Below are 16,528 nucleotides of genomic sequence, written 5' to 3'. Positions count from 1 at the left end.
TTGATAGTTTTGACAATTTTGACAATTTCGACAATTTTGACAATTATATTAATTTTAACAATTTGGAAAAATTTGAAAATATTGACTTAATTGACAATTTTGACAATTTCGACAATTTTGACAATTTTGACAATTTTGACAATTTTGACAAATTTGAAAATTTTGAAAATTTTGAAAATTTTCAAAATTTTGACAATTTTGACAATTTAGACAATTTTGACAATTTCGACAATTTTGACAGGTCTGAAAATTTTGATAATTTTTGTCATTTATGTCATTTTTGTCATTTTTGTCATTTTTGTCATTTTTGTCATTTTTGTCATTTTTGTCATTTTTGTCATTTTTGTCATTTTTGTCATTTTTGTCATTTTTGTCATTTTTGTCATTTTTGTCATTTTTGTCATTTCTGTCATTTTTGTAATTTTTGTAATTTTTGTCATTTTTGTCATTTTTGTCATTTTTGTCTTTTTTGACAATTTTGACAATTTCAACAATTTTGACAATCTAGATTATTTTGACAATTTTGACAATTTTGACAATTTTGACAATTTTGACAATTTTGCCAATTTTGCCAATTTTGAAAATTTTGAAAATTTTGAAAATTTTGAGCATTTTGACAATTTTGACAATTTTGACAAGTCTGAAAATTCTGACAATTTTGATAATTTTGAAAAATTTGACAATTTTGACAATTTGGATAATTTTGTTAATTTTGACAATTTTGACAATTTTGACAATTTTGACAATTTTGACAATTTTGTCAATTTTAACAATTTTGACAATTTTGACAATTTTGACAATTTTGACAATTTTGACAATTTTGACAATTTTGACAATTTTGACAATTTTGAAAATTTTGAAAATTTTGACAATTTTGACAATTTTGACAATTTTGACAATTTTGACAATTTTGACAATTTTGAATATTTTGATAATTTTGACAGTATATACAATTTGAACAATTTTGTCATTTTTGTCATTTTTGTTTTTTGTCATTTTTGTCATTTTGTCATTTTTGTCATTTTTGTCATTTTTGTCATTTTTGTCATTTTTGTCATTTTTGTCATTTTTGTCATTTTTGTCATTTTTGTCATTTTTGTCATTTTTGTCATTTTTGTCATTTTTGTCATTTTTGTCATTTTTGTCATTTTTGTCATTTTTGTCATTTTTGTCATTTTTGTCATTTTTGTCATTTTTGTCATTGTTGTCATTTTTGTCATTTTTGTCATTTTGTCATTTTTGTCATTTTTGTCATTTTTGTCATTTTTGTCATTTTTGTCATTTTTGTCATTGTTGTCATTTTTGTCATTTTTGTCATTTTGTCATTTTTGTCATTTTTGTCATTTTTGTCATTTTTGTCATTTTTGTCATTTTTGTCATTTTTGTCATTTTTGTCATTTTTGTCATTTTTGTCATTTTTGTCATTTTTGTCATTTTTGTCATTTTTGTCATTTTTGTCATTTTTGTCATTTTTGTCATTTTTGTCATTTTTGTCATTTTTGTCATTTTTGTCATTTTTGTCATTTTTGTCATTTTTGTCATTTTTGTCATTTTTGTCATTTTTGTCATTTTTGTCATTTTTGTCATTTTTGTCATTTTTGTCATTTTTGTCATTTTTGTCATTTTTGTCATTTTTGTCATTTTTGTCATTTTTGTCATTTTTGTCATTTTTGTCATTTTTGTCATTTTTTTCTTTTTTGTCATTTTTGTCAATTTTGTCATTTTTGTCATTTTTGTCATTTTTTTCTTTTTTGTCATTTTTGTCAATTTTGTCATTTTTGTCATTTTTGTCATTTTTGTCATTTTTGTCATTTTTGTCATTTTTGTCATTTTTGTCATTTTTGTCATTTTTGTCATTTTTGTCATTTTTGTCATTTTTGTCATTTTTGTCATTTTTGTCATTTTTGTCATTTTTGTCATTTTTGTCATTTTTGTAATTTTTGTCACTTTTGTCATTTTTGTCTTTTTTGACAATTTTGACAATTTCGACAATTTTGACAATCTAGATTATTTTGACAATTTTGACAATTTTGACAATTTTGACAATTTTGACAATTTTGACAATTTTGACAATTTTGACAATTTTGACAATTTTGACAATTTTGACAATTTTGACAATTTTGACAATTTTGACAATTTTGACAATTTTGACAATTTTGACAATTCTGTCAATTTTGACAATTTTGACAATTTTGATAATTTTGACAGAATTCACAATTTTAATAATTTTGTCATTTTTGTCATTTTTGTTATTTTTGTCGTTTTTGTTATTTTTGTCATTTTTGTCATTTTTTGTCATTTTTGTCTTTTTTGTCATTTTTGTTATTTTCGTAATTTTTGTCATTTTCGTAATTTTTGTCATTTTTGTCATTTTTGTCATTTTTGTCATTTTTGTCATTTTTGTCATTTTTGTCATTTTTGTCATTTTTGTCATTTTTGTCATTTTTGTCATTTTTGTCATTTTTGTCATTTTTGTCATTTTTGTCATTTTTGTCATTTTTGTCATTTTTGTCATTTTTGTCATTTTTGTCATTTTTGTCATTTTTGTCATTTTTGTCATTTTTGTCATTTTTGTCATTTTTGTCATTTTTGTCATTTTTGTCATTTTTGTCATTTTTGTCATTTTTGTCATTTTTGTCATTTTTGTCATTTTTGTCATTTTTGTCATTTTTGTCATTTTTGTCATTTTTGTCATTTTTGTCATTTTTGTCATTTTTGTCATTTTTGTCATTTTTGTCATTTTTGTCATTTTTGTCATTTTTGTCATTTTTGTCATTTTTGTCATTTTTGTCATTTTTGTCATTTTTGTCATTTTTGTCATTTTTGTCATTTTTGTCATTTTTGTCATTTTTGTCATTTTTGTCATTTTTGTCATTTTTGTCATTTTTGTCATTTTTGTCATTTTTGTCATTTTTGTCATTTTTGTCATTTTTGTCATTTTTGTCATTTTTGTCATTTTTGTCATTTTTGTCATTTTTGTCATTTTTGTCATTTTTGTCATTTTTGTCATTTTTGTCATTTTTGTCATTTTTGTCATTTTTGTCATTTTTGTCATTTTTGTCATTTTTGTCATTTTTGTCATTTTTGTCATTTTTGTCATTTTTGTCATTTTTGTCATTTTTGTCATTTTTGTCATTTTTGTCATTTTTGTCATTTTTGTCATTTTTGTCATTTTTGTCATTTTTGTCATTTTTGTCATTTTTGTCATTTTTGTCATTTTTGTCATTTTTGTCATTTTTGTCATTTTTGTCATTTTTGTCATTTTTGTCATTTTTGTCATTTTTGTCATTTTTGTCATTTTTGTCATTTTTGTCATTTCTGTCATTTTGGTCATTTTTGTCATTTTTGTCATTTTTGTCATTTTTGTCATTTTTGTCATTTTTGTCATTTTTGTCATTTTTGTCATTTTTGTCATTTTTGTCATTTTTGTCATTTTTGTCATTTTTGTCATTTTTGTCATTTTTGTCATTTTTGTCATTTTTGTCATTTTTGTCATTTTTGTCATTTTTGTCATTTTTGTCATTTTTGTCATTTTTGTCATTTTTGTCATTTTTGTCATTTTTGTCATTTTTGTCATTTTTGTCATTTTTGTCATTTTTGTCATTTTTGTCATTTTTGTCATTTTTGTCATTTTTGTCATTTTTGTCATTTTTGTCATTTCTGTCATTTTGGTCATTTTTGTCATTTTTGTCATTTTTGTCATTTTTGTCATTTTTGTCATTTTTGTTATTTTTGTCATTTTTGTCATTTTTGTCATTTTTGTCATTTTTGTCATTTTTGACATTTTTGACATTTTTGACATTCTTGTCATTTTTGTAATTTTTTTCATTTTTGTCATTTTTCAGTTTCGATTTTCATTGAATTTTTGTCATGTTTTTTTTTAACAAGATCTTGACTTTTTATCCATTTTAAACTTCTTTTGCATCAACAAGAATATTTCGACTCTTCAGATTTCGTGTATATGGTGATGATTTTTGAGGAGCAACAAGACGGAAAATCAGCTCAAGTAGACCGAGCCAGAGGAGAAAGTGAAGCAAAAGCTCATCTTGATTCCCCGACAAGTCGGAACTCTTCTCAATATGTTCCATCAACGGCAAAATCGCTTTGATGGACGAAGAACCATCATCGACACTATTCCTGTATAGTATTGTAGTTATTTACCTATATCTGGCATTACACTACACTTCATGTCGCTTTTGCCTGACTTATGGCCCAGCATAATCAGTACGATTCCGTTTCCCGGGGGAGTCGGAGAGATTTTTCTGCTCGCGCTTTTTGAATCTTTTAACTACGGAAGGATTTCTCGTCAAACACCAAGCTACCCCATCGCGGAAGATTGACAACAAACAGTTAGGGGGAGCTGGCTATATTCATACAGCAGAAGTCAATTTTCTCGAAAAAGTGGACGGCCCCGCCCGCCCCTTTCATCGTCTTCTGGCGCCACCGCCCACCCAACTTCGAATGGTCGCCATCAGTGTGTAAATCATTATCAGCTCTCAGGTCCTGGCAGTAGGAGATTATAAAAAGGCACCTGTCCAATTGGGACCGACGTTAGTCGAACGGAAGCCGCGACTGGGGGTGGTGGACATTGGCGCGTATTTTTCGAATTTTTACAGCCAGTTCGGGGAAGTGTCCTGCGGGAATTTTAATTGAAGAAAAAAAAAACGGACGAAAGTTGACCTCCCATTTTCGAATTGATATTAAAAATTGAAAGTGAGCTTCACAAAAAAAACGAAAATCAACAATGGTGTTCAAAAGTTGGCAAAATTCATTCGGTGAGTTGAACCTTTATAAAAAAAAGTCCAATAGTGAACAGTTCAATTTGATACCTAAAACATAATTAATCGGTCACCGGTACACAGTTTGATGGATGATTTTGGCTTATCAGTGAACGAACACACTTAATAAACCGGAAAACCAATAAATTGGGACTGAATTGAAACAGTGTATACCTACTTAAAAAAAAAATTTGGACCACAATTGATTGATGACGGTTAATAATTTTCCCGCCGATGATTAATCGAATCGTCACACTCAGCTCAGCGTCACAGCGATTATCGGTCAAGTGCTTTACGCGCATCAAATGTGAAGAACATTTACGACTTGTTGGACAATTGACATTGATTGGGTTCTGGTCAGCCACCAGGAAGCATGTGACAATTACGTTAGTTTATCTACCAGTCAGGTTTTTTCAATGGGATTTTTTCGACGGATATGAATCGATCCAATCTAGATTCAAAAATCAAAATAATTTTCTTAAATCAGATTCGGGATTAGCAGACAAAGAGTGTCGCTGACGTTGTGACGTTGCTTCTTGCAAAAGGGTCGAACAACCATTCACATTTTTTGTGCAGATTCGGGGTTCAAAATTCAAATTTGGAATCAGAATTCAGATTCAGAATTCAGGCTTAGGATTCAGATTCAGAATTGAGGTTTAGAATGCAGATTGTCAGAAGTCATTTAAACATAAAAACGTAAAAATCAGTAAAAATTAATGTGGATTTATAATTTAACAAAAATTGTAACTTATTGTTTAGAATAGACTATTTTTATTTTTTTAATTGAAAACATTTAACCAACTTTTGGAATTCGGTTCTGAGATAAGAGTAGATAAAAATTAAAATTGAAACACAAAAACTAAAATGGAGAGTAAAATAAGTTGTTCAACATTAAGATATATATTCTTCATTTTGAAAATCACAATTTTAAAAATTTAATTAAAAAAAAAGACTACAAAATATTTGATGGTCTGAACAGACAAAGTAGAATTCAAAACGAATTTTTCATGAGCCTACAAATCCTTTAATAAATATCTTATAGAATTTTGAGTTCAGATTTCGGCTTAAAGACGCTGGAATTTTTATCACACTCATTCTACATTCTCAATTATAATACACTAGCTGACCCGGTGTGCTTGTGTGTTACACCTTCCAAAAATTATTGAAATTTGTTGTACCTAGTTACTTAACTTTTCTTTTATTTGAACAAAGTTTTCAATTCAATTTCAAAATCATAAAAAAAGTTTTATCAAAATAAAATTGCTATTTTATATTGAAATCCTAGTTTTTTTTTCAAATCTGTGTTTTAATCCTTTTTATTACTCTGGATCTCTGGAGGTTTATAATTTATACCAAAATATTTTTTATTATATAGAATCTTTGTTGTCCTATTTTTAATGTGGAGAGGGTCTCATACTATCACAGAAACGTCACGGGATATATATTTTCCCTATTCGTTCTCGAATTATTATACAAATTGTGAGAGTTACCACCTCCCCCATTCCTATATTTCTAATGGAAGTATGGGGGGTCTCATAACATCAGAAAAACACGTCTTGTAAACACCTATGATCCCATGTCATATATGGCTCCATTCTCGATAATTTCTCGAGTTATTAAAAAATAGGTGACCCTTGCCCCTCATTATTTTCCCTCTGGCAAGAGGAGGGGGTCTAAAACCATCGAAGAAACATTGCTCGTACACAAATATGTTCCCATGCCCAATTTGGTTCCATTTTCTCAATTAGTTATCGAAATATTAAGGTACATTGCATGAGTGACCTTCTTCCCACCTTTCATCGTTCCACTGAATGAAGGAAGAGGTGCTAAACCACTGGAAGAATATTTCTTGTGCTCGAAGCTATAGCCGAGCCCCTCTCCTACCTATCCCCTACCTGGAAGGAGGGGATCAAATCAAATATTTTGTTTATGTGCACATACACTCTTATGCCAAATTTTGTTCTATTTGCACGATTGAATGATTGTTCCCATGTCATATTTGGTTCCATTTGTTAGATAAGTTCCCGAATTGGAGGAGAAGGAAGTCTCAAATAAACAAATAACCATTTTACGTATCCAAATGCTTTCTTATGCCAAAATTGTTTCCATTTGCCCTATTAGTACTCGAGTTATGCGGAAAAATTGTAAAGGAGTCCTTCTCTCTATTTTTTTTAACCCACTGGAAGGAGGCAGTAGTACCAAATATTCACAGAAACATTCCATATGCTCAAATATCCTCCCAAGCCAAATTCCAAAGCCAAGTAGGTTCCCGAGTGATGTACAAAATTGTATGAGAGCACTCCCTCTCCCTTTAGATTTTCAAAATATCAAAGAAGCATTTCGCGTAACCAAATACCTTCCCACGCCAAATTTGGTTCCATTCGCTTAATTAGTTTTCCAGTAATGCTGAAAATTATAAGGGACCCCCCTCTCCACTTTCTACCTTCTCACTGGAAGGAGGGTGGGATACCAAATATTCGTAGAACTATTTATCGTTTCCAAATACCCTTCCAAGTCAAATTTGGTTCATTTGCTCGAATAGTTGTCAAGTTTTGCAACAACATAGTTTGAAAGCCCCCTTTTCCTTCCTGTATCTCCACTGGAAGGAGGGAGGAGTCTGAAATAATCATAAATAATTTCTCGTATTCCACTACCTTCCCATGCCAAATTTGGTTCCATTAGCTTGAGTGGTTCTCCAGTTATGAAAAAAATTGTAAGGAAGCCCCCTCCCCCCTTCCTATCTCCCAACTGGAAGAAGGGAGGGGTACCAAATATTCCTCGTACCCAAGTACCCACCCATGCCAAGTTTGGTTTGATTTGACTTGTTACTTTTAAATGAGAGACCCCTCCCCCCTTCCAAAAAAAAGGAGGAGTCCCAAACTATTATAGGAACCTTCCCCGGCCTCCAATACCCTCATATGCTAAGTTTCACGCAAATCGCTTCAGTAGTTTTCGAGTCTATAGGGAACAGACAGACAGACAGACAGACAGACTGACGGACAGACAGACTGACGGACAGACAGACAGACAGAAATTCATTTTTATATTTATAGATAGATAGATTATGCACTGCCGACCAAAAGTTCAGGATCACCCCCTAAAAACATGAAAATTTTTATCGACCATATGTCTATCTTATGACATATTGCAATTCTTTTGATTTGTATGTTTTTGACAAAAAGTATGTATATGTTTCGTTTATATTACTTAAACCTAGCTTAAACTTCGGACATTTTCCAAAAACTGCGCTTAACATTCAAACCCAATCATCTCAGGGTGGGGTGGACCAAACTTTTAAATTCGAGCTGCATTCGAACCCGTTTTTCATACTTATCAAAACACATTTGTTTAATGTTATACAAAAAAAAATTGCACTGTATTTAAAATAATTCAAATAGCTACCTAAGTTATCGTCCAAAATTTTGGGACCACTCCGCAGTATGGTGTTACGGCCAAAAGTTTGGGATCAGTCTTCCGAAACATGCATTTTTTCCACACGTATTCCTGTTATCAAACAACGTATTTTTTATCTTGTAAGCTGATTTGGAATGTTATGAGTTGAACTTTTTTTTTTGTAGCGGCTCACCACACTCCCCACACCAAAAGGCTCAATAGAGCCCCCTGGTAATGGACGCTACTGTTCTCAGCACGCCTGGCAGCAAAACAAAGAAACTTCAACGCGAACAAAATTTTAATCATGCCGAGAACACGAAAGTTTATTATTTAGTGCGAGGAAGTGTATGCTATAATTAAACAAGATTACGATAAGGATCTCAATGGAAGAAAATTTCCTTTAAAGAGATCCATTTCTTTTTAATATGGTTATCTAATCAAATATTATGCTAGATTTACTTAAGTTTACTTATTAATAGTGAAAAGTACGATAAAAGAAAACTACGATGCTACAAATACAAACAAAATTTGATTAAAAAAACTGGTAGTTGATCGACTTTTTTAACAATTCAATTTGTCTTTCAATAACTGTACTACTTTGACTTTAAACATGGAACGGTTGTTGATGGTATTTATTTCAGTAGGTAAGGCGTTGTATATTGTAGGTCCTACAAAAGAAATTCTTTTTTCTTAATCCCGTAGTAAAATTAAGGTTCTGGTTATTGCTACTCGAGTGTATATGATCACGAACATATATAACTGTAAGCAAATTACAGAGTTCGGTTATTGGAAGAATGCTATGCGTTCCCAGAGAGTATAGCTGTTGGGTAGGAAAAAGCAGGGGTAATCTGAAGATATTTTTCAAACATCTATTCTGTAGGGTCTGAAGTTTTTGAGGGTGTGACAAGGAGGCTCTTCCCCATATCAAAATAAGATAGTTTAGATGAGACTGAATAAATGCATAGTAAAACTTGAAAAGAACATGAATGCTGATGTGGTCTAGTGTATAGGCTGGTGCGAGTCTGGTAACCCAGGCGTACTGGGTTCGATTCCCGGTATCGGCAAGAAAAAACTTTTGGGTTCGAATCCCATAAGTTGCCGACAGGTAAGATGTGTTTCATCGTATAATTAATTGTATATTTCAGAGGGAATGAAAGTTGGATGCCTTGCAAGTTGCATTTAAAATATATTGATAGTAACTTCAAATCATTTTCAATTTTTTTGAGTTATAACATTCGTTGATGCAGCTGAATAAAAAATATCTGTATCATCAGCAAATAATCGAGCTGTGCCTCTAAGTGGCAAATTACAAAGATCGTTTACATACAAAAGAAAAAGTAACGGACCAATATTGCTTCCTTGGGGTACACCAATATCAATGTTTCTCAACTCGCTTCTTGTATTTTCGTACGCTACGAGTTGTTTTCTTTTCGATAAAAAACTGCGAAGGATGTTGTTAGAAGCACCTCTTATTCCGTATTCATTCAATCGAAGGCTTTTTTAGATCCACGAACAAAGCACCAACGATATTCTTAGAATGAATTTTTAAAACAATAGAATCTACTAATTCTGTGATAGCAATTAGCCTACTCGATCCAGGTCTGGAACCGTACTGAAATTTGTATAGTATATTTTCCTGATTTAGAAAATTTCCAACTCTATTCATTAGATGTTTTACAAACACTTAAAGTTGAAATTGGACGGTAGCTATTTACATCATGCGCATCACCTGCCTTAAAAATGGGAATAACTTTTGCAACTTTGAGACAATCCGGGTAAACTCCTGTCTCTAACCTGTGATTGAAATATTGCATGAGTATACCAGAGAAAATTTCATTGTTATTTTTTAACGCATCTACAGGAAATCCATCAGGTCCACGACTCTTTTTATTTTTAACAGATAGAATTACTAGTCGAACCTCGTTGACACTAGCTGGACGTAAAATATTGTACTTTGTACACTATTAATATGCGACAAAGGATCAGATGGGATTTCATTAGCTAGTTTTTTCCCAATCGTAGAAAAATGTTTGTTAAATTTTTCACAAATCACAGAATTATTAGTTGTTACGCCTTCTTCATCATGAAAGATTTATTGGAGCGGTGATTTTATTTTTACCAAGGAGTGTAATTTTGTTTCTCCAAAGCTTGGAATGTGGAGTATTGTTTAACAATCGCTCGTAATATTGTTTTTTGCATTTTTCACCTCTGGTTGACTACCTGGACTACTCGGTCCAACAAAAACTCAAATTAAGTTGGTTAATTAAGTTTTTTTTTAATTTTTCGTTTTTTAGTTGTTTAAAAAAAACATCAAAAATTTCTGGAAAACCTAAAATAAAATTGAAAATCTGCTGATGTATTTTGATAGAAATGAAATATTTGAAGCGTTTTTCGTCTTGATGATTTTTATTTATAATTCCTCCGCTATTGCCCACATTTTCCCGAATATCCCGCATAATTTCGGTTTAATTTTTGAAATAAGGGGCCCAGATTTTACCACATTTCCAGATAGGTAGCAGATAAGTTCAGAAAAAAAAAACTGGTAAGCTACTGTAGTGTAAATGATCTTGAGCGGAACCATTTACTTTTCCTAAGATCTGGGTAATATTTATTTATTTATGAATCTTATCGAAATGTTGAAAAAAAAAACACTTTTTCAAGATCTTTTCATACAAGCTTTGACTTTTTTGCTAAAATTTATGAAATGAAATAATGTTAAAATTTTTAAAAACATCCGCATTCTGCTGCAATTTTCATCAATCGTTGCTGACTTTGAACGTCAATTTATGTAACCTTTGGCCGTAAACTGATTCATAATGAATAAAATGGTAGAACAAATCATAAAAAGCATTATTCGGGTTTTTGTTACAATTTTCCATCAAAAAAATTTAAAAGGAAATATGATCTTGAGCGGAACTGCTAGCTTCCAAAATAAACCGCTAGGTGCGCTGCCTTATGCATTACGCATGCACACGCAGTTTTTACCCCTGAATGTATGCAGCACCTTTGTATTTTTTAACCCTCCAAAGCCGTTCGGGTCAATATGACCCGAAGCGCCGATTCAAATCATTTTAATCATCATGTCAATATACTGAAGAACTGAGATTTTTAAGAGACCAAATATGAAAATGATAATCAAACTAATGAGAAAAAAAAATAAAATTTGATAGAAAACCGGTTCATTCAGAAATGGGATACAGCGATGCAAAGACAAAATGGGATGTCTTTGTTTTAAGTTGGATTTTTTTTTCTACCGGAAAGTCCGGAATAGTGGTCGAAATGTTCATTGGACCCCCACATTTTTATACGTATAGTCAGATAGATGTATTCTTAACAATTCCAGAAACTAAAGAAGCACTCAAATACTGCAAAGTTGCCAGAAATTATAAGCAATTTAAAAACAAAATTGTTTTTTTTAGACTTTTTACATTCGGAACCAACTACAGACAGCCTGGTAGAACCAATTCACTTAATTTTTAAATATTTAGGAACTAGAATAAATTACCTACACAATGAATCCAATATCATAAAAATCGGTCAATATTTGCGGCCACGGGAATAAAAACAAATTACAAGTTAAATTTCCCCGAAACGGATATTTTGCGAACAGCTTTGGAAGGTTAAATCAGCTTTAGGGACAGAAAAGATGTAAAATTAACAGTAAGTACAAGAAATTCTTTTTGATTCTTTTTTTCGGGGGGACGACGGAAAGGAAGAGGAAAGCTTTGACATATTTTTGGCTTAATTCGAGAACTAATAAATCCAATAGAGTAAAATCATTATTTCAAAATAAGAATCAATCTTCATAGCCATTTCTATTCGAACTTTAAGAAGCATCTTCCATTTCAAGAGGTTGTTCTTGATGTTGAAATTTCAATTAGAAACGATAAACTAATAAACAAAAATTCAAATTATTTTTAACACAAATACCTTCAGTTCTACAAAGTGCAGCGGGATAGCTATTTTATAATACATAACGATTCAATCGGTGGCCTGGTATTGAAAACCTATCCGATCTGATTCCCTAGTGTATGATGTTTACATTTGAGCTCGAACTCATGGCAATCGGTTTGAGAAATGATTGTTTTATCAATTGAGCTAAATACTTAATGTTTCAATAATTCTTTAATATAAACAAATTTTATCGAAATTCATAAGAAACATGAATTTATTATATACTTTATTCTATGAAAAAGTTTTTAAGAGCTAGGTTGCCGAAATCACACAAAAATCTGTAATTTCACAGAATTTTGAGAAATAAATTATTACAGAATCTTTGTCACAGAACACAGAATGTTGAAGTATTATAATTATTATTATAATATCCATAATTATATTTTTTTTGGTCAATATAAAATTGAGGTTTCTTACTTTGAATTAAAAAAATATGATAAAATTTTCAATGTAAACAATGTGATTTTTCTCAACTAAAATATAAAAAAGACCCAATTTATCATGAATTTCCAATGAAATTAATGGAGTTAAAGGAATTAGAAATCACAAAAAAAAACAGATTTTTCTCAAAACCATTGATTGAGAGCAATGTACAGTTTTTTTTTGCAAAATCTGTAATTTAAGGCGGCATTTTCTTTTGTATTATTGACTTTGTCGTTACCTTCAAAAGTTGACCTGGGCTATATGACCCTAAACACGCACATTCAAATAATCAATCAAATATACTAACGAATTTAATTTTTGAGATAAAAAAGAACTTAAATTTGAGTTTAGAGAATCGATTCTTTCAAAAAAAGATACAGTGTATCAGAAACTAATTGATTGAACTAATAAATTGATTTTTTTAAAGTAAGAAATGAATTTTAAACGGATATTTTGAGAACAACTTTGGAACGCTAAGTTTCTTTTATTTCACATAAAAACATTAAGATTAAATTTAATTGAACTTTTCACAGTAACACAAAGATTAGGAATGAGAGCCATTAATAATGTTGGTTCCGCTCAAGATCATATTTTAGTTCCGCTCAAGATCAGCGTAGTTCGCTCAAGATCAGAATTCTTATTTTAGTAAAACAGCTCTAGAGTTTTTAGGGTATATTATTAATTATAATATATATTCAATGGGTACTTTTACCACGTGCGTATCACAGCACTCGGAGGTAGCATCATTTTAGCTAGAAACCATTCCTGATTGCTTTTCTTGAGCGATTTTTCGAACGTTGGCGACAAACCCTTACTTCATCGTTATGAGTGCAAAAACACACAAAAAGCAGGCGTTGGCTCGAACAGCACCAGTGAAAACAAGTTCGAAAAATTGATTGAGCCCACAAGCTCAAACTTCTCTGAAGGCATAAGCCAAAGTAATCTCGAGCCAAATCTAAGCTAAGGCTTCTCCCAAACTATACAGCTCAGCAATACGAAAACCATAGGAAGTTCGTCGATTGGTTTGTAAGCGGAGCTACGAAAAAGTTGAGCAAAAGAGCTTGATTTTCAATCCCTGGCTGTAATCATCCGTTCTGACATATTTGCTCACTTTTCAACAAAAACATGCCAGTGGTGTCAAATCCAGTGAAACTTATCCGTATTAGTACCCTGACGTTCTTCGTGTTCCTCCCCAGTATCCAACAACGGCTGATCGGCAGTTCTCTCTGGAGCCACCATTTCAGTTGTGGCTGCGATTTCAAGTAGAGGAAGAATGACTTCAGTAGAATCTGGAAACAGAGCTGCAAATGATCAGTGTCAGATAGCCAATATCAGCCGACTACAAAACTGCTTTGTATGTCTATGTTATGTTATACTGATTTTTGGTCATTTTTGGTTTTTTCTTCTTACAGCCAACAACTATATTTTTTTCAACTCTTGCGCAATTTTTAACGTAAAATTCCTCCCAACACAGCCAGAAAATAAAAGGGAAAGATAACCGTATGTGTGATGCGAGTGAAGTGCTAAAATGTCATTAAATATTGACATTGCTGTCTGACTGACATTGTAGCTTGGTCATTGACTACTTGACGTTGGTCAGTATCGAACGAAATTGACTAAAATTTACAAGCCTTGTCATTAAGTAAAAATAGAACGAGACAATAGCGACAAAAAAATCAACGTTTTACCTACATGTAACTCAAACTTTGAAACATATTTGAAGTCACATTTTTCATGTATTTTTAATAAACATCACATTCTTCGACTCGGACTGCCCCGAATGGACCGGATGTTGCAAATACATTTAAGGCACGAATTTTATACAAGTAAAACAAAACCATCGTCAATTGTGTTCCATTGAAGTGTAGTGATTTATAAACAAATCAGAGCAAACATTCGTCAATGAAAAACAGGGCGCGAAGGGCGTGCGTAATTGACTTCGTAGGCCTACATATTTGCACGTGCCAATTGAAGTACATTTTCGAGAGCTGTCTGAAAGTGATTTTAATTTCCACCATCCATTGATGACACTATCAACGATATACTTGCGGTGAAAGTGCAAATATTGGATAACGAATCCCAGTACTTGTCTCACTATGAAGAGCTTGATGGAAGTACTTGAGTTCCTAGAAATAAAGCTCTGATTCATGGAGACGTCCTTGGTCCTAAATATTGCTAAATTTAAGTTACAATTCAAGAATTCTTCGAGAACTACAAAGTACTAAAATAGGTAAGCGTTTTTATCGAAGGCATCGAAATCGATTTATGTACGCATGTACCTACCTTTAAAGACATTTCTGTTTACGAGTGCTTTTCCCACCAAACATTTTTTTCGCGTTGACGTAACATCCCCCATAAACGATGACACGGGGAAAATTACCATGCGCTCAACTCATAAAATTGCATCAATATCTATTATTTTGATGCATTATCAGAGGGTGAGAATACCTGTTTCTGTGCAATTCAGACCAGACAGTACGTCTTCCGCTTCGTAAAACTTCAAACAGCTGCAATTGTCAATCGAACACTTGGTTGCCGCCGCCATTTATGGCTTCACTTGAAATACCATGCAAAATTTGAAAAAAAAAAGTCGCGAAAGGATTATAAAATGTCTTGCACACGTTATCTTATCCCGGTTTCCCATTCAGATTGGAACCGATTGGCTACCTTATTCTGGTCTTTCTAGAAACTTGCATTCCCGATAGGGCTCGTTATCAAAAGTCACCTCAACTCGAGGCACTGCGCCACCCCCGCATTATTTCGGGATCCGGTGACTCGAATTTACAGACAGCTTGTAAAAATGACTGACGCTATTTCGGTTTCGGTTACTGTTATATTTAGGGTCATGCGCCACTTTTTTGTTTTTATTGGAAAGTCATTTTCCTATCATCGACGATGGTCTTTTTTAATCTTTATTTGGAAAGATAGAAGATCAGCCGTGGAATGACGCGTGGCCATTGACAATATAAGCTAGCATCAACGAACGACACACTGAATAAAGGAACATTGAAAAAAAAATCCTATCTAATCATGGCGATGGCGCGCGGCACTATACTATACCTACATCATAATTGATGTGCTTGAGACGGTAAGGTAAAAAAAAATGGCTGTGTAGAAGATAAAAGTGATTGGTCATTTTTAAAACATTACCTACCACCCTCATTGGCCAGTTTTATTTTGAATGACTTTGGGAAAGTTTAGCTTCGATTTTTTCATTCCAATCCTGTTAGGATTAAAAGTTTTTACAGCCAGCAATAAAATCAATGTCAATGCAATGGTGTGACTTCACCCGGACCGGAGAGGTCTGGGTCATTGGAAAAGTCGTGGAATATTTCCGAGTAGCATGCATCATTGCTTAATCTGATTCAATTTTGAACATGTATGTGATTTAAGATGACTAAAAAATTTAAAATGTGAATAAGAATTAAAATTTTTTGATATTGGCTTACGTTCTCTCTGGAGCCCCAAAAGGCAGTGAAACAAGACCTGTACTTTCATCATTAACAAAGCATAGCATTTTTTCAGTTTATGTGAACATATGCTTGCACAATTTAATACATAGGATAGCTGTTCTATCTTAAGGTTGCCAGAATTCTTTCAGTATGTATCCGGGCCAGACAAATCCAGGCTATTTTATCTAAAATCCTGACAAAATCCGGGCATTAGATTTAAAAATTGTCGATCTAAATCCGGTCAATAACCGGGCAAATTTGGTCAAAACCTAGGATCTACTACCAAGGGAAAACCTTTTTAAAATATGTTTTCCATCAAAATGTTTAAGTAGATTTTTAAACCTCATAACAAACAAAAAATGGGTTGCTTATAAGTTCAACAAATATTTTTCATCGATCGGATCAGATCTTGCCTAGGAAATACCAATTGAAAGGGAATTTTATGTCTTGGCCAATATAAACGAAGTGCGAAACTCAATATTTTTGCTACCAACTGATGAAACTGAAGTTAGCTCGGTCATTCTTACT

At 32.1% G+C, this 16,528-nt stretch overlaps 1 protein-coding gene across 1 annotated transcript in view; it reads left to right on the top strand.

Moving 5' to 3' along the window:
• The first annotated feature begins 4,240 nt into the window (after positions 1-4,240).
• The window catches only part of LOC129739141 (carbonic anhydrase), a 52,424-nt gene continuing 40,136 nt past the window's right edge, over positions 4,241-16,528 (top strand). The window contains exon 1 of the mRNA XM_055730547.1: positions 4,241-4,775. Within this exon, the coding sequence (XP_055586522.1) occupies positions 4,745-4,775 (31 nt within the window). The 5' untranslated portion in view covers positions 4,241-4,744. The remainder of the gene's footprint in view (positions 4,776-16,528) is intronic.

This window comes from Uranotaenia lowii, chromosome 1, assembly GCF_029784155.1.
Source record: "Uranotaenia lowii strain MFRU-FL chromosome 1, ASM2978415v1, whole genome shotgun sequence".
In the NCBI taxonomy this organism is placed as follows: domain Eukaryota; kingdom Metazoa; phylum Arthropoda; class Insecta; order Diptera; family Culicidae; genus Uranotaenia; species Uranotaenia lowii.
Note: the sequence above shows the minus strand (reverse complement) of the source record. Positions and strands in the feature narration are given on the sequence as shown.